Here is a 26,712-nt window from a genome sequence, read left to right as displayed (position 1 = left end):
CTGCTCTGCCCCCCCTTCCCTCCGCCCGCAGCTCCGTCGTCCCGCTCTGCCCCCCCTTCCCTCCGCCCGCAACTCCGTCGTCCCGCTCTGCCTTCCCTCCCCCCGCAGCTCGGTCGTCCTGCTCTGCCCCCCCTTCCCTCCCCCCGCAGCTCCGTCGTCCTGCATTGCACATAATGTAATACCCCCGTAACCTGCAAGGCCTCTATACGTCTCTCGTGAACAAGCTTTCAGTCGTGAGCAGACGGTCCGTCACCTGGCTCCCTGAACGAACTGATCAAACGCTCACTCAGGCAGACCACTAGAGATCAGTCCTGTTCCGCGCCGCCACCCTTTTAATCCAAATGGCGCCTATTCTGGTCAGCCCAGCCCATTAGAGGATTATAGTCCGTTCCAGAAAGGTATTCCGTCATTAGCTGTCGTCCGCCAACTTCCTCAAAATCGGCTCGGGAAGAGGTAAGTAAATAAACTCCACAGCTCAGGATTTACGCCTCCCTCCCGCCGTTCGTGTTCTCTCCCGCCCCCCAGCTCCTTCGTCCTGCTCTGCCCCCCCCCCTCACTCTGCCCGCAGCTCCGTGGTCCTGCTCTGCCCCCTTCCCTCCGCCCGCAGCTCCGTGGTCCTGCTCTGCCCCCCCCTTCCCTCCCCCCGCAGCTCCGTCGTCCCGCTCTGCCCCCCCTTCCCTATATACCAGCCAAGGCTCCTTACCCCGCACCGCCTGAAAGGACAAGATAGCATTCAGTGCATGGTGCACCGGGAGGATTGACGGAATGTGCTGCGCACACCGAGACAGGCTAGGGCGCCTCTTGGGTAGCACAGCATTACCGGGCATGCCCCCTGATCACCCTGTAGTGAGGGCGCTCTTTCCAAGGGGTCATTCTAGTGCGCAGACAGGAGCCGATATGCTATTTCACCACTTTGGGGTCTCTTCCGGGGTGGAGGCATAGGGGCTACGAGTAACCAGCTCCCACCTGTGACCTCCCTTTCTTTTGGCAGCTGCAGCAAGGAGCACAAGTATCCCCCCTCATCCCTTAATTCTTTGGCTATTGTGTCAGTCGCTCCCCAGGACAGATGTAGTTCTCATATGTATGTGCCCCTAACATTGTATACTCCGTTACAGTGGGATCATGACAGTCAAGTTGGAGTTGTAGAAACAATATTTTAACCTGGGTTCTCTAGGTCGAGCATTGTTGATTTGTGATATTTCTCGAGAGGCTCCTGGTAGGCAAGGGGGTCCCGAGACAAGCAAAGGAATCCCTAGTGCGTTGTGGTGCACAGATACCCTGTAACACACGTTGTTCTCGTGTTCTTACTTATCTGGGGGAAGGGCGCTTTTTAACCCATATCACGAGCTTACGTGGTGGGAAGGCGGCGGATTGTGTTGGGAGACGTTACATGTAGTACTTGATTCACTTGCAAATACTACGGTTTTGTGGCGGGGGCTTAAAGTTGGTGTTCAGAAGTCGTGATTGGTATTTTCAGGGTAGCGTATTCGGCGTTTTTATTTTATTTTTACCCCTTCACCCTTTCTCTATGCACCTCGATTATGTTCTCTTCCCGAAGGAGCCATTTTAAGCCATGTACTCTGCGCGCCTGTGAACAAAAGCCGCCAGCAAAGCGCCTTCCAAACGTGGCGGATTTGAGCCGAAACCCCTCCCAAAAACAATCCATCCTACTGTTTGCTAACGATGAACATGTATAAATCCCTAATTCGATCAAACGAATTAAAGATTATTTGATTTGTTTTTAATCTTATGAGTCGTCCCAAAAAATAAAACGAAATATCCTAAAACCCAATTGGAATACTTTCCAATCCTCCTTCAGTGGTAAAGACTGCTCTTGGGGACCCCGTGCTCCCCGGGGGTTCTGAGCCGCTGTGGCTGGGAGCTGCAGTGGCAGCCAACATGGCCTCCTCCCTCGCTCTCTGCCTCTCTCCCTCTGTGCGGCTCCCCCCTCGGCTCCCTGTTTATATAGAGCCATTGCAGCTCTCTAATATAGACTCTGCAGGATGGGAAGGTGCTTTGGAGGCCCACGTCACTGCCTCTCCATTTATACAACCGGGCCAAAATTTTAAATAGGGAGACGGGCTTTGGCTGCCAGCAAGGGAGGTGCTGCTGCGGTGGGAGGGTAGAGAAAAGGATCTGCGGCGCTGGGAGGTAGCGAGGCAGGGGAATCGCTTATATATGGGTTGTGACAGTGCGAGGATGACTACAAATGGAGGAGGAAGCAGGGACTCTAATGTTGAGCGATTTGTTATGTTTGAGGCAGGCTCGGCGAATGATCTGCTTCGAATTCATTTCAATGTATTCGATTTGTGTGGTATTTCTGAGTTAGTGGGGTAGTTCGAGTGAGGGCAGGTCCATGAAATGAGCTCCTGGCTGGTGATGGCGACAAGAAGAAAGGCTTTAGGCTACTGCTTACCGGGCATGTTTATCACAAAGGCGGCTCTCGAAATTAGTTGCTTTGCTAGCTCTCCCGAGAGTAGTTGTGCATCCCCAGTCAGATGAACACTGAGATGCGAGCTTGTGCCAATTCAAGATCGCTCTTGCTGTTTAGTTATAATTGTGCACTGTCAAATAAATATTCTTCACTCTACGCTGGAAGTGGTAACATTCAGTTTCCGACTTCTCTTATTTTACCGGGCTGCTGCTTTGCAATTTTAAAATAACAACCATCTTGCGCATTATTCTATGCTTTATGTTTAGTAATTCAAAAAACGAAACTTTAGCATTATATTACAGTGCAGGGTATTTATGATAATTAATGCTGCTCTCTGTCGTGGCTTACTCTTTAGCTTCATATTTAGTCATAACATACCTATAAATTGTCCAGGCACAGCATGTTAGTGGGGGGCGATATCATTTAAAAGCAAGGGGGTCCGTGTGGTAGGTGGGTGCGTGTGGCTCTGTGTGTGGGTGTGTGTGGCTCTGTGGTTCTGTGTGTGTGTGTGTGGGTGCAAATGCAATAGGTCACACATTTGCGAGAGATTAAGCTATTGGCATTGTAAATGACAATGCCATTTATTTATCTGTTTTCAAAAACAACACATAAATAAAACGTTTGTCATTTAAAATGCCAATAGCTCTAACTTTTGCAAAGGCGAAACCGTTGCATTGTAAATGCTTGTTATACGTGCCACTCCCTTCACAGTCTACAATTACATATGATAAATGGTCTCATCATTTTGAAGATGACATTTTTAAACATATTTCAGCAATTGATAGAGAAGTTATCCCTACGTAATAAGATTGCTCCGTCTCTTACTCAGTCCAAATTCTTTACATTAAATCTCCTTCATTGGACCCCTGCTCGTTTACACAAGTTGAAACTACGGGATAGCTATCTTTGTTGGAATTGTAACTTAGAACCAGGAACTCTCAACATATGTTTTTTGAATATATGTTACTGCACTCTTTCTGGGGCCTGATACGGAAACACTTATCATCAATCTTTAATATAACTATAGAGTTTTCTTTACCTATGATTCTATTGGGTCAATGGGCTACAGCTATTCCTTTACCCTTTGATAATACGGATGGATCTGGAGCTATTTGATTTACTTTTATCCATTGCTGTTAAAATTATACCAACAGAATGGAAATCTTTTCATCTTCTATCTTATCCTATCTGGAGCCCATAGGTCTTATACCTTCGTGGAGCTCATACTTTTGTTGAGGAGAAACAGTACTCGCCTTTCATTTCTAGCAATTTTGGCGGTCTCTGGACACCTATATGAATTTGTCCTCTAAGGGTTGGTAGCTCAGTATCCTTTTGATTCCATTTCTTAATTTATTTTCTTTCATTGGGTCAAATGTCCCCTCCTTTCTCTTTGATTCCTCTCTGTTCTTTTTTCTGTCTTTTCCCCAGTATTCTTTTTTTTCTTCCTCCCCCCTGCTTTCTTTTGCTGTTCAATCTTGTTTATCAAGCAATACAACTGGTATATGTCTTTATCATGACATATGTTGTTACTTTGACTGATCCATATATCTGGGATGTGTATTATTATTTGATGAATTTTATAACATATACTACATGTCATATATGTGTTTGCTCACCTATTTAAATAACGATAATCTTACCACTCGTTTTATCCCTGTCCATTAACTCTCGTTATGAAATCTTTTTTACTCTGAAATTCTTCGATATTAATTTAGTATATATTTGATTCGGATATGTTGTATTGCTATTGCATTACAAATGAATTTTCTCTTTTAAATGAACAATAAAGACATTTGGACAAAAGACGTATCCAATTGAAAAATGCCGCTGGCTTACCACACAAATCACTCCATGAGGGATGTAGTACTTCATCCTCCAACCACTTCAATAATGTTGATTTAATAATCACTCAGTATTATTTGCTGAAATAGAAATAGTGGCTACGCAATAACAGAGGGAGGAATAATTTGTAAAATATAGTGTTAACCGGTTCATTACGAGTTGATCGAGACAATGTTCAGTACCCAGTTCGTGTTGATCCCAATTTAATATGACATCATAGTAAGTTGCATCATTACCAATTCACATTGCCCAGGCTACCCAGATACAGCTGAAAATACTCTTCATAATGCTGCTAAGCAGCCACTTACCCTGACAAATTTTTTATTTCCTTTCTTCCTCATCCCCAAGGACTTCAGACAGCAAAACGCCTCCATCATGCGTGCTGTTCTGCCACGTAGGCCTCCTCCTCATCACCAAATCTGAAGTCCGTCTTCAAGGAAATGATTAGTAAACTTGTAACTGTAACGTGAGAATATACTTCCAGTACCTGATGAGATAGCAAAGAGCTGACTCTACTGGCCGCTTCTGAACAACTTCTTTAGACCATTCACAACATGACAACCAAAAGCATATCTATAATTCTGCTGTATTTTGCGGGCGTGCAACACTGACCGCCTTGCGCCCTCCGAACTTTGTTCATCAAAACATTTTGATGCACAAGGACATTGTTATATAGTCTAGTGGTTGGTGACTCAGTTATTCCTGGCTGCCATGTGCTCTGTCGCCTTATTTCCATAATTGTGTCCTAGTACTCATGTTCCATGCCCAAGCATGTAGTCCTAAAGTCATAGGATGGAACTCCAGGAACTGTGGCAGGAAGGGGAATAGATGCCCACTCATGACACAAGTGTGGCCAACTTGTGCTCTGCGGGTGTGCAAGAAGTTGTCAAGTGAAGGCTAAAGTACAGACAGCAATAGTACTTCGATTTCCACAACCACAGTCTTTATCGGCCGATTTGCCATGGTTACCAATTTGTACCTTGACTTTTTTTCTTTACTGACCTATACCGATACACCTAGTAAGGAAAATTGTGGGCAGAAATTGAACTTGGTGGTTTATTTTTTATAATAACGATTATGGTGACCAAGTAACTCGATTTCACCGGAGACACTATATTCTGTTTCAGCATCTTCTTTTACACAACATTGTACTCTACAGAACTATTGCCACTGATGACATGAAGTCATCCATAACCATAATAATAATAATAAAAGTTTGCCATCTGTTCTTTGTGATGTTAGAAGGGAGATTGTAGGCGGTTCTTTATATTTTGACGGAGTTTACCCAACAGGGATTGTTGCGTATAAAAGCAAATCACTATTGTAGAGTACGCCTCGCGCAATATTTACTGAGACTGACTTTTGGGGAGAAAAGAGCAGAACTCTGTATAATCAAATATAGCACATCAGCATGAGACATTAATGCAAGTAATCAAAAGCAGTCTGTGATAATTTGTGACAATTCACTTAAGCTAATCAAAAACATTGATTAAGTTAGTTGAACGTATTGTGTTTTACAGAAATCGGCGTTTCGAAGTTTGTCTCTAAATCTGACTCTTCTGCTTACCAATTTTACAGTCCCTTTCATACCTATGACACCTCAAATTGTAGTATAGCTGACATGTGACCCAGTGCCATGTAACACTTTCACAGGCCCCAGCTTTTAATGCCAGTAACATGTTACATTATGTACATATAGTTTGAAGTTTTTTTTTCCATCTGGCATGAGAGAGCAACTGCCAATGATGCCTGGACTATTAAACCTACATAGCGTGTACTTTGACTCCACCCAGAGAGTATATGTTGTTTTGTATAATTCCGCTGCCTGAGTGCTCAATAGTACTGTTAATCACCACACATTAAAATATTTCTCATATATCTAATGTATAGTAAAAAGCAATCTTTTTTTGTTTATTATTCTTCTCACTGCACCAGGTTTTTAAAAATGTTTAGTCGGCACTCTAAAAGCTAACAAAATGTATTTGCTTTGCCCGTGTATATTTAACATTGTAAGCATGTGATTAGGTATGCCAGCGTGCGAAGTCCAGCTGGCCACAAAGCCAGGAGTGGCTGAACAGGGTTACACATGAAATGGAGCCACTTTGTAGCTACGGTTACCGAAACTACTTATTCTCAGTGATCCATAATAAATTGCGGTGGAAATTTCACATGACCCACCAAAGTAAGGTTGAATTTATTGCATTTGTAATTGCTTTTTTTATTATTTTTTAAATCTTTTAATTTGTTTTTCAGACACTGAAGCAACGTCTGGTGAGCCAGCTCCTCCAGGGGGAAGTAAGTAAATTATTTATATGAACTGTTCTCTTGAGCGTGTGTTTGTCTTGCTTCTCTATTAGCCATTAACCGGCCGAATTCTTATGTTACTCAGGACGTTCGATCTGATTGGAAGCCATGTACATTTTATGCAGTTGTTTGGCTTTCACTGTCAAACATCTTGGGAAGGTTCAAATTGATTTGTGGATCCTAATGAATGTGTATTATAGATTGGTTATCTTTCCTGAATCATTAGTCTCAAGCGGAGGATGGGAATATTAGTTCATTTTCGGAATTTAGAACATCGATGTTTGTTACATAATTAATTCAAAAGATAATTTCAACGCAAAAGGCAATAGTTAACAAGGGAAGGGCTGGTTGTAACGTCCATGGCACAGGTATCAAAGGCAGGCATCAGTCACCCAGATATTCAAATTTTGAAGTCACATAAAATAAATACCCCTAACTTGGGGGTTTATGATAGGCCTGTCCTTCTGTAGGACAGGTGCAGAGCCGTTCATGATCTTTCAGTCATGCATGATGCAGCGTTTAATATGCCGTGAATATATGTCTACAATGAAATAGTTTACAGTATCCCCATCTCATGTCCGACATATATAGCTTTAATGGGGGTATCTATTAAATATTCCCCTCACTAATTGAAGTATTTGTTCGAAAAACGTTATGATGGAGATTTTTGATTGTCTGTCCTGTAAAATCGTTATTATCAGCAACTAATAAACTACAAATGTATGTCAGCAGAAACCTTTTGTTTTACCTTTACAAACTGCCATATACGGCTTAAGTGTTTGCAACCACCATACAACAGTGCACAGAAAGACTACACTCCTTGGTTGGGCAGTTTAGGCCAGAAGATGCCATATATAGAGCTAAAGGACAGCAGGTTTGCTCATTTAAGGACAAGACTGCCTTCTTAGAAACATCCAAAAGTCTTTACCTTGGAGTCACCCGACAGCTTATGTAGGGGAGGTGAATCTGCCACCTTTGAAATTTGGGAACCTCCTCCATAGTTTGGGAAATAGCCTTCTGAATGGCTGTTAATTTCAGCAAGACCTTCAATGTATAGACTCTCGTTGGTGTTTTACTCAAGATCAACTCACCGTTTGAAGTGTTCCCATCGTCCAGAACTTTGATACGGAGGATCTCAACATCTAGTTAACATTCTTCTAAAGTGAATTAGAGTGTCCAGTCCAATGATGTGGAACAGGTTGTAAATGCATTCGAGCTGGAGTATACTATCCAGTTCCGGCAACGCCTCTGATCAATTGCCGAACTCTCATAATCTGAGATAGAAATTAAAGCAACCGCACAACCTCTGTTACTTGTACAACACATTTTTTTTAAACACAAACTTTATTGCGTTTTCAGTTTTATGCATGTATACATTACATCTTCTCACACTTACAGTAGTTGATATTTACGTACATGGATTAGAGTTATACGTATTGGCATTTTAGCAACTTTAGCATACTCAATCTTGACATTGAATTGTTCGCATTCATGTGAGAAATAGATGATGTGCAGTCAATAAACAGAATTTACTTTTCCATATGAATACGTTTTAAGATCCGAAATTTCCCCCCAACCACCACCCATTCAAACAATAACTCTGTTTCAAGAAAAAGGAAAGAACATCAAAACAATGTTGTTGCAATCTAGGTATCAGTCTGAACACACATCCCCATAGGGAGATCAAGCTGGAGCAATAAAGGTAGCGAGAGGGTGAGGGGGAAAAAAGGTGAGAGGGAGAAAAAAAAAGGATCCATGTCAAGTGGGGGGGGGGGGGTCATATAATCAATACAATACTCAGTACTCAACTTTACCCCAGCAGCCGGACTGCCAGGCACAGTCAGGCAACATCCAAAGTAGTGAATGGGGGGGGGGGGAACAAAAGGCCCCCAGCATTCTATCAATCTTCGGGAGCAGTTACAGTATGTACTTTGAAATGTTCTAACAGTTGGGCCCATTCCATCAATATTGTTTTGTCCTCAACCCAATATATTCTTTGCGCTGCAGCGCTTCTCTCTCAGCAGTAGCCCATTAAAAACTTCTTCCTGTCACTTCCCCATATGTGGTGCTGTGTGTGATCTCTATTGCTGCATGATTAGTCTCTTGGCCAACAGCAAGGTGAGCCCTGTAAAGCGGCGCAGTACACCCGCCTTTTTAGGGAGAGGTAAGAGAGACCCAAAAGACAGGCTTCAACAGTATCCCAGGTGGAGCGTTCAGTAATTTGTGTGAGGCCCTGTGTGACTTCCATCCAAAAATCCTTAAAAGTGGGACAAGCCCACAACATGTGTAGAAAATCAGTATCTGGGTGGTGATACCTAGGACATTCCGAAGAGGCAGTCGGATACATGTCATATCGCCTGGGGCTTGAGGTGAGCCCTATGGAGTATTAGCAATTGTATAGTCTTAAGTCGGGCATTGTGGGAGGCGCGCCTGGGGTGTTCAAGGATCTGCGCCCATTCTCTGTCAGTGAACTCCTTGGCTATCACAGTTTCCCATTTCTGTCAAAGGGACATCAAGGATATGTCCAGATGTGACCGTAATCAACAATATAACTATATAACCAGATGGCTTCCATGGCCCATTATATGCAGGTCTTGCAGTAGTTGGAAGGTAGGAGGTTCCCTCTGATTCACCAGCCAATGCTGGAGTATGTAATGTTTGATTGCAGCGTGAGTTAAAAACAGTGTGCTTGGGGCAGCATTAGCTTGGGTAAATTCATCATGTGGCATTAAATTCCTGTCTAGAAATAAATCACCTACTGTTTCAACTCCGGCCGCTACCCATCTCCGTAATCTAGCGGTCGATTGTACTCCCCATAGTGTAGGTAGGCCACACAGAGGAACATATGGGGCATAAGGTTTGGGTGTGTTAGTATATTTAAGCGCCAATTTCCAGTAATGAAGTGAAATATGTAAAAGGAAAGGGGTGGTCTCTTACCCTTCACGCACCAGGGCATAATCGTGTCTGTAACTATCCAGTTTTTAACCGTGGGAAGAAACCTATTTTAAATAGGTTATGGCCGGCCAGCCAATAGGCCAACCATTGCAATTGCCCAACTATGCATTAGGCCTAAAATCTGGTGCTCCCATGCCCACTTCAGTGCGTGGCAACTGCATTTTGGCGAGTGCTAGTCTGTCGCCCATGTCCCAATACCAATGAAGTTAAGAATGTGTAGGGTGCTTTGTAGATACATTTTGGAAGGGCCACAGGGAGGTTCAAAAATTGGTATAATAGTCTGGGAAGCATAACCATTTTAGAAAAGGCCAGTCGACCAGACGTCGTAGGGGTTCCAGAATGCCACTTGAGATTTTAGGATTATGTGTTTGGACCACATTACCATTGAGGGTGTTCGAAGTGGTCCTGTAGATATGGACGCCCAGATATTTAAAAGTAATTGGTTTTACCCTAAACTGCACCGGAACAAATTGAAGAGTAGATAAAGTGTATGTATCATAAAATGAATATGCTACAGATTTTGAGGCGTTGAGATGTAGACCAGATATTTCCCCAAACTGCGCAAACAACAAGCCTATAGGTGTCATGTCCACATGCATGTCCTTAAAGTATAACAACATATCGTCAGCATAGAATGATACGGGTCAATTGGGAAACCATATGCTGTCATAGCGCAGCGCAACCATTGTGCCAGGGGTTCTAAGGTTAGCACGAACAGTAAGGGCGATAGGGAGCAACCCTGACGCGTACCATGAAAAATATTATATGCTAGGGAGATGTTGGTTCCAGTCTTTGCCCATGCCGTGGGTCTAGAATAAAGTAACTCCACCATTTGCAAAATTATGGAGGGATCCCAAATTTGGCTAATGCAGCCAACATGTACAACCAACCTAAGGAATCAAATGCTTGACGAATATCCAATGAGAGGCAGCCCGCTCGTGGGGGAGTTGGGGAACAGACTCGGGCAGTGTGTAATAGGGCACAAAAATGGCGCATGTTTAAAGAGGTGCTACGCTTTGGTATGAAACCACATTGGTCTGTGTGGATCAACTTGGGGGGTAGGGGGAAGTAGACTCGATGCCCGGACCTTACTGAGAATTTTATATTCTGTATTAGGAATCAAGAGGGGCCTGTATGATGTACGGTCTGTTGGGGGCTTATCAGGTTTTAATAAAGAAGTCACTATCGCTTCCCTGGTCATGGGGGGGCAGAGCTCCTTCTGTTAGCGCAGTAGTGTTCAATTGTAATGGTTTGGAGCCTAAGGGCATCGCAAAGATGGAATAGAACTCGATAGGGAGCCCATCCGACCCCGGGGTCTTATTACGAGCGAGTCCCTTTATTGCCCTGCGGATCTCAACAGCGGTCAGTGGAGCTGCCAAGTCATGGCTATTTGCTTCTGTGACAGTGGGGAGCTCCATGGATCCTAAGAATACTGGGGTAGCCTCTAATATGTTGTGGGAGGGAGCAGCATTGAGATCTGCTTAATAATCATGAAATGTTTTATTAATTTCCACTTGGGTGGTGACCAGTGTATGGTGGCTGTCATAGACAGCCAGAACTGGTGTAGGGGAAAGTTGTGGCCTAATCAGTCGAGCAAGCAATGTGCCGGACCTCCTCCGCTTCTGCGTGTGTGCACAGAGTATAAGCATTCATATCAATCACACGCAGGTTTTCTAATAGCTCTGCATATTTTATCCTGGCTTCTTGAAGAGCTGCCATTTTTCCTACTTATGACTGGGCTGCCACCTCCAGCGTTTGCAATATCCCCTCCAGTTCCATGATGTTGCGGGCTGCCTCCCGCCTGACCCCCATCAGTGTCCCCATAGAGACCCCCTGCCCCACCCCCACCCTACCCGGATCGTCTCCTTGAAGGCCTCTGTATTATCCTGATGTTATGGATTGCCTCTCCCATGTTCACCTGTCCCTGGCTGCTCAGTCTGTGTGAGTGTTCTGAATGGAATGTTTGGTGTGTGGGCTATGAGTGGAATGCTTGGGTGACTGAAGTCCCCCACCCGCATTCAAAGCTGCCGCATTCAATTACATTGTTGTGCACGAGATCACAAGGCGACCTTGAACTCTTGTGACAGAGGGGCACGGGCCCTACATAACAAAACCCTTTGTGAAATGAAGGGATACAGAGAGAACATCATTGGCCAATAAAGTTCCATTAAGACCCTGTTTTCCTCTACAGTTCATGCTTTTAATTGAGTCATACCTTTTGTATAACATGCATGATTTTCATCGGTTCCTTCTGACTCGTTTTAGTTTAAATGTAATAATTCATCATTTACTAGCAATTCCTCATGACAGCTCATACGGTTTTACACCCAGCCCATGTAGCTGTAATAATCATTCAATCGAGGACACGATGCATTTCATTATGTTTTACACTTTTTACAAAAGCCCAAGAAGGTCTTTCAGTTTACTGTTGGTCACAGATAAGCACTTTACGCAAGTCCGCCCTGCACTTTTTTATTTAATTTTCTTACCGGATGAGTTTATTTGTTTTAACATTTTCTTATCTGATGCTGTTTGTGCGACAAAAGTGTTATTTAAATCATGATGTGAAACTAATCTTTTTAGGTTTTGCCTGGTGTCCACTGCGCAGCAGTGTTCGCGCAGGCGAAATCTTATGTTAGACAGTACAGGGCTTTGTCCCGCCTCTCTCTTCCATTGGCTAGCTCCATAAATGGAGGCTGGCCATTGGAAGAGTTGGTTGTCAATCACTCTTTTCCCCGTCACGACACGATTCGTGGTCATTTCTGGGTCTTTTTTTAAGTCCCGCCCCTTTTTTCATCATGGCATTCGGTGAATGTGGTTGGCTCTCCCGACTGGCAAACGATCTCCTCCCTGCCCCGACCCTTGCTCCAGCTTGGTGCGATCTGGGAGGCGCGTGCCACTCCTGGGCAGTCAAAGGGAGCTAAGGGGGTGCTTGTTATTTGTCTGTACACAAGCCGAGGCGATCATCCTCCTGCGTAGCAATAATCTCCTTTGAAGAATGTTTAAATGGCTCTCAGTGGAAACACTTCCGCATTAAAAATGCAAGGGATTAGCCATTAAAACAAATGGCATGCGGAAAACGTCTGCCCTCCGGTTGCTCTTTCCGTTTGCCACTACGCAGCTTTTAATTGATAACACTAAACGTAGTGCGTACCTTTTTGGTATGATGCTGATGGGGCATCAGGAAAGTGCCGATTGCAGCATTTCCAGGCTCCGAGGAGGGCCTGAGAATATGTATGCAAATGAGCAGAGGTTTGAGTGCTTCTAAATGTCACCTACGGCACAGAGGCGGCTTTTGTAAATCTTAAACTGGAAAAATGGCTTTCAAGCCCGCGCGCACGCTGCCTCGCCCTTGGTGAGGTTACGCACCATTTCTGGTTTAATGTCATGAATAATGAATGACTGATTAAAACAAAACATATGTTTTTTACTGGAAGACAGGGAGGGGGCGGCTTACTACACACAATGGGAATTTGTAATTGGAGTGCCTATGCGCAAAATACACGTCCATAAAACTTCAAATTAGTTTCTCCGTAAAGATTTTGGGTGAAAGAACAGTCACAAGGTTTTGTCAACGTCATTGGCGATGATTACATCATCTTAAAAGGCAGCAAGAGAAACTAGAGGTGGAGCCAAGAAATTGACATCCAGAGTCCTGAAAATATTTACTAATTAAATCATACACCTGGATATGATAAAGATATGAAAAAAGTCTATTAAAAAAAATTCATTTCTTTAACATGTGGCAGCATCGCACAGCACCTTATTAAAAGAGGTACTTTTTAAACATGAAATATTAGTCAACTAAGAGACAAAACAATTGTCATGTACGTGGCTCAGATTATTATAGAGCAACATTATAGTTCATTCAACTAAACATAATATGTTTTTGAACGTCTGGTATCGGAATTCATACATTTGAAAGTTTTTTCCTATGGGATAATGAAGAAAAAAGACTTTTGGTGAAATAACATATTTACCTAAGATCACACAATTTAAGTGGGGCAGCTGTGAATTATCCAGGTTTTCTGGTTTCACAGTGAACACATCGGCCAGTAAAAGGGTATCAATTTGTCTTTCCTTATGATAGGGTTTTGTTTTCACTTATTTGTGCACTTTTCTGCTGTTTTGTTATAGAGTGACCTCGACCTGAAGTTACTTGAGCCTTTACATGGGCACCAGTTACAGTACACAAGGTCACCCACCAAGGTGTGGTTGGGTGGATGGAGTCAGGGGATGAATGGAGTTGAGTGGTGGCTAGATAGATGGACTTAGTGGGTGGATGAAGTGTGTGTGTGTGTGTGTGTCTGTAGCTGTGTGTGTCTGTATATGTGGCTCTGTGTATGTGTGTGGCTCTGCGTGTGGCTCTGTAGGTATGTATGTGTGTGGGACTGTGTTTTTGTGTGTGGCGTTTGCGAGAGATTAAGCTATTGGCATTGTAAATGACAGTGCCATTTATTTATCTGTTTTCAAAACCAACACATAAATAAAAATGTTGTCATTTATAATGCCAATAGCTCTAACTTTTTCAAAGGCGAGACCGTTGCATTGTAAATGCTTGTTTCATGTAGCTGTGTACATAGTTTTAACTTGTATTTTATCTATGAATGTTTCTATTTGTATTTTATTATGTTCTTTTATGGTTTTTATGAAATAAACCGAATAAAGATTGCTGACTGAAAGAGTACTTTAATATTCTTTAAGGTTTCATGAAACAAAATGCTTGTTTCCAGGCTTTAACGAATGCAACAATTCACTCTTAAACGCATTTTGGATGTAACATATGGATTTTAGAATAATTCTGTCAGGCAGGCCGACTGGATTTATTGAATTTTTCACCATCAACATATCGGGCCTTGATCATTGGTTTGTCACCAAATCAACTTCTGTATTCTTCATAGGCTTTGCCACAATGCAAGCATCCAGCTACAGTCTGGAGCTGCTGCCTTGATCATCAATTGTGACATGCGCTGCATGACCCTACATACTGGAAAACAGCAGATGGTACTGCCGGAATGGACTCGTTGTGCATTTACTGCTGTTGTGTGTTACAGACCATTTTGTCTCCACCTCCGGAGGAGATTAATCTGATCCATGTGTCTTGAGACTAAGGCCAGTCCTGGCGACAGAAGATTTTATTTCCAGCCACTTGCCACTGCAGTAACAATGTATCACAGCCCCACTTGGTCTCCATAGTAATGATTCCACTGAGGCCGGCAGTGGTGACTGCAGAGTGTGGCTTAATTGCCGGTGGCAAGCAGCAGTACAGGAAATGCAAAGTGCTTTAGTTGTTAATCATTCTGCACCGCCTCATCGCACTTTAAATTTGAAAAATAAAATACATGACTAATGCATTTTAGTGTAGTGATGCGGACACAAGAAATAAAATGGGATAATCTAACTCCCGATGCGTGGTACTTTGCATGGTTGAGTGTTACAATGCAACTGATAGAGAATACTAGGTTTATTTCTCTGATACTCTTGTAAAATACATGCTTTGGTAGAAACTTTGCTAGAAACATATATGTGAATTTTTTTCGGTCCTCTATGTGTCCATGCAGAAGGTTTTTCACGTTTAAATATGACTACGATCAATTCAGGGGTGAAGGAGTACAGTTGTTTCTTACTAGGACTGCACATACTAAAGAGAATGAAGGCTTCTGATAATTTGTTACTTAAGAATCATGAAACAGTGGAGAAATTCTTGCGTAAGGATGTCGCATGAAATAACTTCTTGACTCTTTTCTGACATGCAGAGTATTACTAAGTTGTTCTTGTCAATGCAAGGCTTCACCCTTAATGTTTTATGTTGGGTTCAAGGGAAAACTAAATGGCAAATAGAAGGAACAGTGGCAGGCTTTCCTTTTGCTTAAAATGTCGATATGTGAAGAAGTACGCTAATTTACAGAAGAATAAAAATTACAATAAATAGTAATCTTAAATGTAATGTCTGTGAGATGCATCATAGGATTGGTTTCCACTGAGTAATGTGCCAGGGCTGTTTCCTGAGAGACCCAAATATTTATAAACCCCAAGGCTCCCATTGTGGTTTTGAAGGTTTTTATTTGGCACTCGGGCAAGTACTTCTGCACTGCTTTACTTGAGGGCTACTATTGCAAATCTTTTCTTTCTGAAACTGCATTTTGCATTGGGAATTAGTGAGACTTATCCTCCTGAATCCCACTAAATGCTACAATGGCAATATTACATCATATAAAATCTGATAAATGTATTTCTCCTTTGACCGATTACGTAAGGAACAGGAGAGGGGCTGGGGAAGGGTGTAGGGGGGATTCTCCAGTATTAGGGGTGTCTTTCATAGATTCACATGCCTGAATCATTCCCCGTCGTCGGAGTGGGAGTCCCACGGTACATAAAAAAGCAATAATATGCCATAGTGACATTGGAAAAATAATATGCCATAGTGACATTGGAAAAACCAGTAATTCCCAACCAGGAAGTAACGTAGCCCAAGCTACAGGAGAAAAAACTTCCACACTCAAGACTATCCTTGTCATTTTGTATAGTCCAAACTACAGCCAATCAGGCGACAGCATCCACCAGAAGGTTCTCCCCAGAGGCTCAGGCTGTCAGATTTTCTACCGCACGTTGTGTGACGGGAGTCTCCCTGAGCTCTGCACAGTTCTTCTCTATTTTCCTTCTGGAATCTACTGTTTTGAAGATGTCTTCTAAGAAATCTTTATTCAGACCTTGTGACTCTTGTGGTAAGCTCCGGCTTTTTTAAGAAGATCCCCACAAGAAGTGCATTTATTGCCTTTATCCTGAACATCAAGTAAAGGACTGCAAGATCTGTAGAACCTTCCCTCAGAAGACCGAGCTGGCCGCCTGTTTTTGTGGCTACAAAAGCTTAAGGATTCGGATTATCCTGCGTCTGAGGTAAGCAGTATTGCCTCTGGTTCTACTTTAGCCTCTAGGAAGAGATCTGCTACTGAGGTGTTTACTTCTCCTGGGGCTAAAGTTGCTAAGAAACAACTTCCACCTAAGGGGTCTGAGAGGCCTTACTCTTCCACGGCCACTCCCCCTGTTAAGGAGAAAGATGGTCCATCTACGCCCGAGAAGATCCACCAAGAAGTTACCTCAGACATCTGAGAAGATTTTACCTCCGATTCAGCCCCTGTCGTCGACGACGCCATCGTCGACGAAGATCTCCGTCGACGCTACATCTACGTCAACTGTAACTTTTTTATCTCCTAAGCCACAGATGATCGTGTCAACGGCGTCTTCATCGCCTACAATGGTCTATGTCACTGTTAGACCTCTTTCGTCGATAGCAGAGTCTTCATCTTCTGCCATCGTCGGCGCCTCGTCGACGGCGGCTACTCTGAAGAATATCCCGTCGATGACACCGTTGACAACATCGTCAACGCTTGCTCTCGCGTCGACGAAGAAGCTACCGTCCACGGGCTCGTCGGCAAGTTCCACTCCGTCGATGAAGACACCATCGTCGACGAAAGCTCAGTCGACGATGAAGGCTCCATAGTCGACGAAGGCGTCGGCGAAGATAACACTGTCGACGAAGTCAATTCCGTCGATGAAGCCAATTCAGTCGACGAAGTCCATACCGTCGACGAAGTCCATACCGTCGACGAAGCCTACATCGTCGACAAAAACAACACAGTCGACGGAACCATCATTGTCGACGACGATAACTGCACCGACGACGACGACCTCGTCGTTGTCTAAAGCCAAATCCAGTGCAACGAGTCCTTTAGTGGACCCACCGTTGACGCCGCATCTATCCTCTTGTACCACTTTACTGGTGTGGTCACCGTCAACGGGTTTTCTGACGCCAAAACCATCTTTGCTTCAGAGACGTGGTTCAACCTTGGAGTTATCACCTCTGCGTATCTCACCACAAAGGGTACCCCTGCAGGTTCCAGACTAACTTCTTGACTCTGAAGACAGTGAGGAGGATTCTGTAATTGAAGAAACCTTTGGAATGGCTACAAGTCCTTCCGAACTAAATATTAAGTATCAGGAGGACGATCAAGAGGAACAACAATCATCTGAACAGATGATGTCCCCTATAACAAGTGTCCCTGTCACTCCGGTACCAATTGCATTGCTCACCAACCTCCAGTGCATGCTAGATGACTATTACAGGCGGTTTCCGCCTTCTGAATCTACAGGCTCTCTGCCTTCTACTCCTGCGGTGGAAGCGCCTTTACCAGACTTTAGACCTCCAAGGTCTCCTCCACCTGCACCGTTCAATCAGCCGGAAGGACAACAGTCTTCTGACGAGGAAGAACAGAGAGAGGAAGGAGAGGTTGATGACATGTCGGAGTGGGATGAATACCAAATACAGACTTCTTCTCCATCACCTCCGGCTGCCTCAGATTCACCACCAGTAGACGTAGGTGGATTTCACCTTTAAATGGAGCGGGCTACTAAGTGTTTCCATATGAACATGGAACAAACGGAGCAGGAATGCTTTCTCTATGATTTTAAGGATCAGCCTAGAAGACAAGTCAAATCTACACCTATTATAGACTTTATCTGGCAGGAGTGTATTAAGGTCATGTCTACTCCAGCTTCCATGCCCCCGGTCTTGCCACGGATTGACAAGAAATATAAGGCACAGCAAAAGTCACCTGCGTGCCTTATAGGACAACCAAAACTGGATTCAGTTATTGTTCAAGCTGCTCAGAAGAGGTCTCTGAACCCTTCATCTCCGATTGTCGCCCCACCGGACAGAGATGGCGGGCGCCTCGATGCAATTGGAAAACGTGTTTCGACAATGGCAGCTACCATGGTCCGGGTTGCTAATTCATTGGCCATCCTGGGCAGATATGACCGGCAGATGTTGTCGGATATTGCGCCACACATAGACCAGCTTCCTGAGCCTTCTAGATCTGAAGCGCAGAAGATCTTACAGGAAGGAGAAAGAATCTCAGCTGAGATTATCGATTCAGCGGTTGACGTTGCCTCCACTGGTTTCAGACAATTAGCAGGTGCTGCTGTCTTACGTAGACAGGGGTGGCTACGATCCACTTCATTCCATGAGGAAGTTCAAACAAGGGTATTGGATATGCCTTATGACGGAGAGTTTCTGTTTGGCCCGCAAGTAGAAGAAGCCTTGCAGACCACAAAAAAGGATACAGAAACGGCGAAATCCTTGGGCACCCTCCAATTTCGTAAACCGCCCTTTCGAGGAGCGAGAGGACGTGGATCGTCCTCCAACAGAGGTGGATACACGCAACAATCCTCCTACAGCAAAGGAAATCAGCGCTACCAAACACAGTGCTATCAATCCTACGGCCAACGGAAAAATGATTATTCCCAGAACAGGGGAAACCGGCCTACCGAGGAAAGGATAAACGTCAATGAGACTTGTCACCTGACACCGCTACTGCCCCACTCTCAGGAAAAAATTGGAGGACAAATATCAAAATTTTACTTAAAACGGTCATCGATAACATCAGACAGGTGGGTCCTGGACACTGTGGCCAAGGGCCATGCCCTAGAATTCGGAACAGTTTCCTCCGAATGTTCCTCCGAAAGGCCCACCTCCAGCTCACCTAAGAGCTCTTTGCCCAAATAAATTTGATGCTAAGAAAGGAGCAATCGAGAGAGTTCTTCAAATTATGAGGGGAACTGTATTCTACTCCGGATTTTTCCTAATAAAGAAGAAATCCGGAGAATGGCGTCCAATTCTGGATCTCAGTGCCCTAAACAAATATCTAAAGAAACTAACATTCAGAATGTTGTCGCTACAGGAAATATTGCATCTTCTAGCAGGGGGAGACTACATGGCTACCTTGGATCTCCAAGATGCGTATTTCCACATCCCCATCTTACCTCGCCACAGAAAGTTCCTGCAATTCAAAGTGGCTGGCAGGGATTATCAGTTCAGAGTACTTCCCTTTGGGCTGCGCTCGGCACCCAGGGTGTTTACAAAAGTCTTGGCCCCAGTAGCGGCTCACCTCCCGCGGGAGGGGATACAAATATTCCCATATCTAAACGACTGCCTTATCAAGGCCAGTTCTTACGAGGCACAGGCAACCATCTACAACAGTGTCTAAACCTCTTTCGGTCTCTGGGTCTCTCCATCAACATCAGCAAATCCCAGTTGGTACCATCACAAAGACGGGCTTTTCTGGGAGCAACCTTAGACACCCAGCTGCTCCAAGCCTTCATCTCGGACGAAAGACAAGACAAGATACAGAATATGGCTCGGACTGCTTTCAAAAAAGTTAGTTTCAGCCCGACGGTTCAAGTCTTTTCTGGGGATGGTATCGTCATGCATTCCGCTAACACCAAATTGCCGACTCAGAATGAGACCTCTTCAGGAAGAACTCGGCTTACAATGGCTGCAGGTCTCCGGCTCCTTTGAGGATCTCATCCAGATTACACCTCGCATATGGGATTCCCTCCTCTGGTGGACACAAAGAAAAAATCTAAGACAGGGTTGCGCATTCCTTCAGGATGCGCCAAACTTTACAATCACCACGGGCGCATCCCTCGAAGGCTGGGGAGCTCATCTTCAGGGCCTGACAATCAGCGGCAAGTGGAGCCCTCAGCAAAGGTGTTGGCACATCAAACTATTTGAACTGAGAGCCATCTTCCTTGCTCTCAAAGCATTTTGTGCAACCATCCAAGGAGCCAATATGTTGGTGCGCACAGACAACACAACAAGCATTCACTATGTCAACAAACAAGGAGGGACAAGATCAGCTCTCTTGTCGCAGGAAGCCCAGGAGCTGTGGGCATGGTCAATACGACACAAAATCAATCTCCAGCCGGTTCATGTTCCTGGAACAGAGAACGTTCTTGTAGACACGTTCAGCAGGACAACAGTGTCCACCCACGAGTGGAAACTTAATTAGCAGACTGTGGATCGGATCTTCCATCTATGGGGTCATCCAGACCTAGACCTCTTTGCAACCAAGAACAACAGCAAATGCCGATTCTTTGCAAGTTGGCATCCCCACAAAGACTCTCAGGGGAATGCGTTTTCGATCAACTGGTCTCTGATAATGCGTACACTTGTCCACCAATACCGCTGGTTCCCAGAGTCCTGTGGAAGATGAAGAAGGAACAGTGTCGGCTGATTCTCATTGCTCCCAGATGGCCTCGCCAGTACTGGTTCACCGAGCTCTTCTCCTATCGGAGTGCGAACCGATTCAGTTGAGTCCAATTCCGGACTTGCTCTCCATTCAAGACGGCCAGATTTACCATCCGGATCCAACATCGCTGAGGTTAGCGGCCTGAGTACTGTGAGTTCGCCCATCTAAACATCCCTGCGGACTGCAAGGAAGTTCTGGCCAAAGCAAGAGGACCTGCTACCATAAAGACGTACCGTCTTAAATGGAAACGCTTTTGTGTCTGGTGTCGCTCAGCTGCAATTCATCTTTTTTCAGCTAACCCAGAGGGAATCCTGCCTTTTTTCCTACATCTAGCAAGATCGGGATTGTCTCATGCAACCCTAAAGGTGTTCCTAGCAGCGATTTCAAGATACCGACAAGATGGGACCAATTCTCTTTATTCTGCGAGAATTATACAACAATTCTTTAAAGGCCTTTTTAGAATGTTCCCTCCGGTACGTCATCCACCTCCATCGTGGCATCTCAATGTAGTGTTGACGCAACTCATGCGTCACCCATTCGAACCTATCCACAGAGCCGATATGAAATTTCATACGTGGAAGGTATCACTGTTATTGGCCCTGACCTCTTCTAGGAGAGTCAGCGATAGCCAAGCTTTCACTGTTCAGCATCCCTTCTTACAATTCACAAACGATTCTGTAGTGCTCCGCACTAATCCGAAATTCATCCCTAAAGTGCCTTCGGATTTCCATCTAAACGAACCTGTGATTTCAAAAACATTCTTTCCTAACCCACAATCACCTGCGGAAAGGGCATTGCATACTCTGGACATTAAGAGATGTCTAAACTTCTATTTGCAAAGAATATCTACATTGCGCAGATCTGACCAACTATTTAACACCTATGGTGCAATTCGTAAAGGACAGGCAGTGTCCAAGCAGACAATCGCAAGATGGATATCTGCAGCTATTGCCTTTTGCCATGCACAAGCAGGAAGACCTTTACAAGCAGCTCCTAGAGCGCATTCTACGAGGGCAGTGTCTTCCTCTACTGCCTTATTCGCTGGAGTCCTTCTTCAGCACATCTGCAGAGCGGCAACCTGGGCCAGTCGCCATACTTTCATCAAACACTATTGTTTGGATGCAGCCAGCGAGGCCGATGCTTCAGTGGGTCGAGCAGTTCTACGAAATCTTTTCAACTAAGGTGAGCCTCTGTTTGCCACCTCCTATTACTGCTGCCAGACGCTTGTTATGTTTCTATGGTGCACATGCTCAAGTGATTGCATTCTATTATGCTTTTAATGATGTGCTTATTTACATATTGCATTGCTATTTGCATTTAATATTGACAAGTTTAAGCTACCTTCAGTGTTTGCCAGGCACGGATATGTACTACTATCTACTCTGATTCAGGCATGTGAATCTATGAAAGACACCCCTAATACTGGAGAAGAACAATAGTTACTTACCTGTATTCTGTGGTTCTCCAGTATTGGTGTCTTTCATAGATTCACCTGCAACCCGCCCACCTCCCCTCCGAGGTTCTCAGGCTACTTTGGTTTACCATCACTCCTTGCGTGAAAATCTGACAGCCTGAGTCTCTGGGGAGAACCTTCTGGTGGGTGCTGTCGCCTGATTGGTTGTAGTTTGGACTATACAAAATGACTAGGATAGTCATGGGTGTGGAAGTTTTTTTTACTCCTGTAGCTTGGGCTACTTTACTTCCTAGTTGGGAATTACTGGTTTTTCCAATGTTACTATGGCATATTATTGCTTTTTTATGTACCCTGGGACTCCCTCTCCGACGACGGGGAATGATTCAGGCATGTGAATCTATGAAAGACACCAATACTGGAGAACCACAGATTACAGGTAAGTAACTATTGTTCTTCAGGTGACAGACGGCTTGCTGATTAGGTCCAGTAACACAGAAGCAGTTCTCAGTAGATCTCTGTAGCCAGGTGGATGCTTGGATGACTTTTAATAATGAATGTTAATAAAAAGATTATTAAATTGAAAGATCTTTTTAAATAAAGTTGCAAACAAATGTTGGGTCAGGCTACTCAGCAGTAAGTTAGGCGGTGGTTAATTATCAGCTGCTTCGATCTTGATATCGATTTCCCAGATGCTTTTTTGTGGAATATGGCTGGGAGTATTCAGTCCTAGAACAATCTGCTCAGAGGGTCAGTAGAATACATCTTGCAGGCTCTGGAAAGCATTGAACGGTGAACTACTTACTTCTATTGCTCTGTAAGTTTTAGCTTAATTAACATTATCATGTTCTTTGACTTTATTTGGTCTCTTTTGTAGTTCTTGCATATGAACAGCTGATTAAAGTCATATTGTGGACAATATCAGTACATCAAGTGGACTGTGAGCCAGCCTATTGCTCACCACTGGTTGGCGTTCTTACCAGTCTCCTTTGCTTGCTTCTTATTTAGTAGGTTTCCTTCCTCTTCTTATGTTTGAACCTCCCCTGGATGATATATCTTCTACCATTCTTTAAGTTGAGGGACTTGTATCTTCCCACTCCCCCCACATTCAGGGAATTACTTTTTTCATCTTCTTTCAGCACTCCATTGGACCGCTTGTTTTCATGCTGCTTCAGCCCTGACCCACTTCTCCCCTTAAACAGCCTCCATGTGATCCTTCCCGCTCCTGCCCTGTCTTTGTTTTGCATTTTATTCTTATTTATTCCCCTGTCTAAAGCTCCTGTGTTGCACCCCTACCATTGATAATCTTTTAAAAAACAAAAAAGGTTTACATTGTTTACAAACTTTTTGGGAGGGACCAAAAGCTGCATGTTACTGCTATAATGCTCGTTTTACTAAATGCATTTTCAAACATGTTTAAATTAACTTTATTATTTATTGCTCCAAAATTGTCATCAGCTATCCTGGACCGTATATAAAAATATAAACATAATGGTGGCAGAGTTCTGCCGAATGTGTGCATGTGCAGTATACTTTGTAACAGTGGGTGGCCATATGATCATGAGGCATGCACACATACGTCATTGCCTTTTATTTATTTTTTACAAGCATTTCTTTTTGGTGAAAAGCCTTTTTCGGGCAATGCCAAGACTGTATTTGCAAAAAGCATTGGCATTATTAATATCTATGCATTAGCAGCCCAAGATCCAGACCTATTGGCTTTACTAATACTTGCTGCATTTGTATCCGTTGTAAGTTCTTCATTATTCTTCCGGTGTTTTAGAGTTGCATTCATAGTCAAATATGCGGATTTCTCTTTGATCTTCTTAGACTGTTGAGGAGTTTGTATTTTCTGCTTGTTTGTTTTGGTTTGGCAAGGGCACTGAAGGAGCCATTTCACCACTATGGCACTTGACAAAACAAAATACTCTAGACTAAGATTGTGTTGAAAATAATTGTGGAGATATGACGAAAGTAAATGACATGGTGATAGAAATAGTGATTGGTTGCTGCAGCTTCTTCCTGCAGGCGGCTTTGGCTGCAAAGACTATGAAACAGAAGACCTGGAACAGCTCACGACATGCGGCGTTGGACAATCGGTCACAGGGCCATCCTCTGAATCCAGCAACTGAGGCCCGACAAGGAAGCTAATACAGAGTTGATTTCTTTGAGTGTCGCAGTCACCCATCTGGATTGCTCCGTTGTGAGCTGGGGCACGGACCACATCCCCCAGGCTCCCTTGCTTCTGCTGACACATTGCCAGGTGCCTTAAAGCGAGGTCCCGGGGCGGGCCCGTCCGTGCCCGGAGGAGACTCATCTGGGCCATTCCTCTTGGTTTGTTGATTTTGAGAACCCAGGAATTTTAGTGTTGCACCCCAGCTTTGAGAAGCTTCCAGAGGGTAAAAACTCTTGTTCTTTCCATTGCCCTTTGACGTGGTCCAACTGTGAGCTAGATTCTGCTTGTAGCCCAGACCATTTAAAAAAATTATGGGGAAACTGTAAACAACGCCCGACCTCAAATCCACTGATTCCACCTTGGAAGGTTTTCTCCAAAAAGCAGTGGGGGCCATTAACAAAGAAATAGAGCTGGCAGAGCGTAGACTCTCGCTAGCCCTTTCCTCTGCTCCACTGCCTTCCGCTAATACAGACCCTCGCATAGACATGATTGAGATGGATATCGACCCTAGGACCCAAGCTCCAATTTCGCCCATTGTTACAATTGTTAACCAGGTTTGAGCACGCACAATACACAATGGAAAGGAGAAGAATGGACCTTTGCAAATAGCAGGGGCAAAGAGGAAACAAATTGAGGTGACAGGGGCTGATCACAAACTAAAGGGCCATTCACCTATGGTTAGGAGAACTAGACAAGCCAGCATAATAGGCAACGCTTGTAGAACATGAGTGGGGGCGGTAAGAGGGACCGCATTTGAAAGAGCAGACATTTCCCTCTGCAAAATTAGTACCAGAAGTGCAGGCCCCTATCACAGTTTGATAAGTAGACATTGAAGAGCAGCTTTCCCATGTGTTGCAGGATCCAAGAAAGATTTCAGTAAACTTAGTAAACAACCCGCAGAGGGACATGGCCATCCAACCATGCAGCACAGCTAGTACCGCAGATAATGTTCCCCTTAATAGGATGGATCACAAAAGCATAACACCGATCTTAAGTAAGGGTGACCCCTTCGTAGAGGCCCCTAAATGTAAATAAAGCGGTTCAGACCCCTGGGGTATTTGAACCCCCTAGGAACAACCAAAAGCTGGGACAAGTCGCACCAAACCAGTTGAGGCATGATTTGATAAATGGGGGCAGTGCCCAACAAGAATACCTACGCACTAATGCCCTAGCTCATAGTTCCTTAATTAGGGAGGGTGCAAAAGATACATAAGGCTTACCGCCAGGTTGCACTCCTTGCACATTGATTTTGACAGGAGTCCCCCATCTCCCCCCTGGCCGTCAAGAAATCTGTCAGTCTTATTAATAAATTGGTATATTGGTGCAACAGCAAAACTTTGGCCCAGATAAACTAGTTAGATCACGTCATCATGGCCAGGCGGTGAACTGGTTGGGCCATACAGCTAAATCAGTCGAAGTGGACTGTGTGGTCCTTACTTTCAGGGATGCCAGGTGTGTGCACTGTGTCTTGAGGCAGCTTAAAGACACATTTAGTGAGAACTAATCGATAAGGGCGCAACCACTGGGTTTTTCTATCCCCAGATTCAGTTTGGGACAAGGTCCCTCCCTAAAGACTCGAAAAAAAAGTCCTGCATACAGCCTCCCTTATTTATCCACCTGAACCGTTTTGAAGCACTCTCAGGCCTTACCAATATTGATTGACTACACACTCATCTTAGGCAGGCAGCTGAGAAGGGAGGGCTGGGACAGCTATGTAACAACCCAGGGAGTGACCCGTATAAAGGTGAGCCTGGAAGTACAGGGCCTGTACATCCTGTTGGTGCCACATCACACGTACCCACTAATAACAATAATGTTTTTGGTAACTAGGAAATCACTACCCCACTGTTTAATGACATCTTTGAAGGTGAACTTGCTTCTGAAGGGCCCAAATTATTAGCTCACGACACGTCGCCCGTTCCCAATAATATATTCGATGTTACAATGAATCAGGGACATACTACCCTTCCCTTTAAAGTTATTTCCTGGAATATTACAGGAATTTGTTACAAACTTACGAATGAGGTATGGCAAGAGTATATTTGAGGCTTCAATATCATCTACCTCCAGGAAACTTGGACCTGGGATGACAATGTCCTAGATGGTTATCGCTCCTTTACTGTTCCTGCAATACCTTCTTCAGCAGGGAGTGCTGCTAATTTTGGTTAAATATGGAATTTTTTAATCAACAGAAATCCCAAATCAAAATTTCATTGTGATTCAAGACCTGAGCAAACAGATAGAGGAAATAGAAAATAAAGACAAGAAAAATCTAGTCTGGATTCTTCCTTCATGTAACAACATTTTAACAACAGTAACCGTACATGCTAAAGGAAGCGACACTAGCAACAATTTGGAACATCAACATTGCGATCTACTTCCAGCCTCAACTATAATCTGTGGTGAAAGCACAACCTATAGCTCAGCTACAAAGCATAAACCCGGCATCCCGATTAGAACAAGCAACTATTTCACGCACACAGCTGAGCATGGACAAGAAGTT

The 26,712-nt window shown here is 44.1% G+C and overlaps 1 protein-coding gene across 9 annotated transcripts in view; it reads left to right on the top strand.

Annotated features, from left to right (window-relative positions):
• LOC147710582 (zinc finger protein 618-like) overlaps positions 1-26,712 on the top strand; it is a 998,795-nt gene that overhangs the window by 453,585 nt on the left and 518,498 nt on the right. For 8 of the 9 annotated variants that reach the window (XM_086921256.1, XM_086921253.1, XM_086921260.1 and 5 more), the window contains exon 6: positions 6,530-6,571. In XM_086921256.1, the coding sequence (XP_086777382.1) occupies positions 6,530-6,571 (42 nt within the window). Of the gene's footprint in view, positions 1-6,357; positions 6,459-6,529; positions 6,572-26,712 lie in introns of those variants that run through there. The other variant, XM_086921261.1, reaches the window with a different exon arrangement.

This window comes from Lissotriton vulgaris, chromosome 5 (assembly GCF_964263255.1).
Source record: "Lissotriton vulgaris chromosome 5, aLisVul1.2, whole genome shotgun sequence".
Lineage (NCBI taxonomy): Eukaryota > Metazoa > Chordata > Amphibia > Caudata > Salamandridae > Lissotriton > Lissotriton vulgaris.
This window is presented reverse-complemented; position numbering and strand designations above follow the sequence as displayed.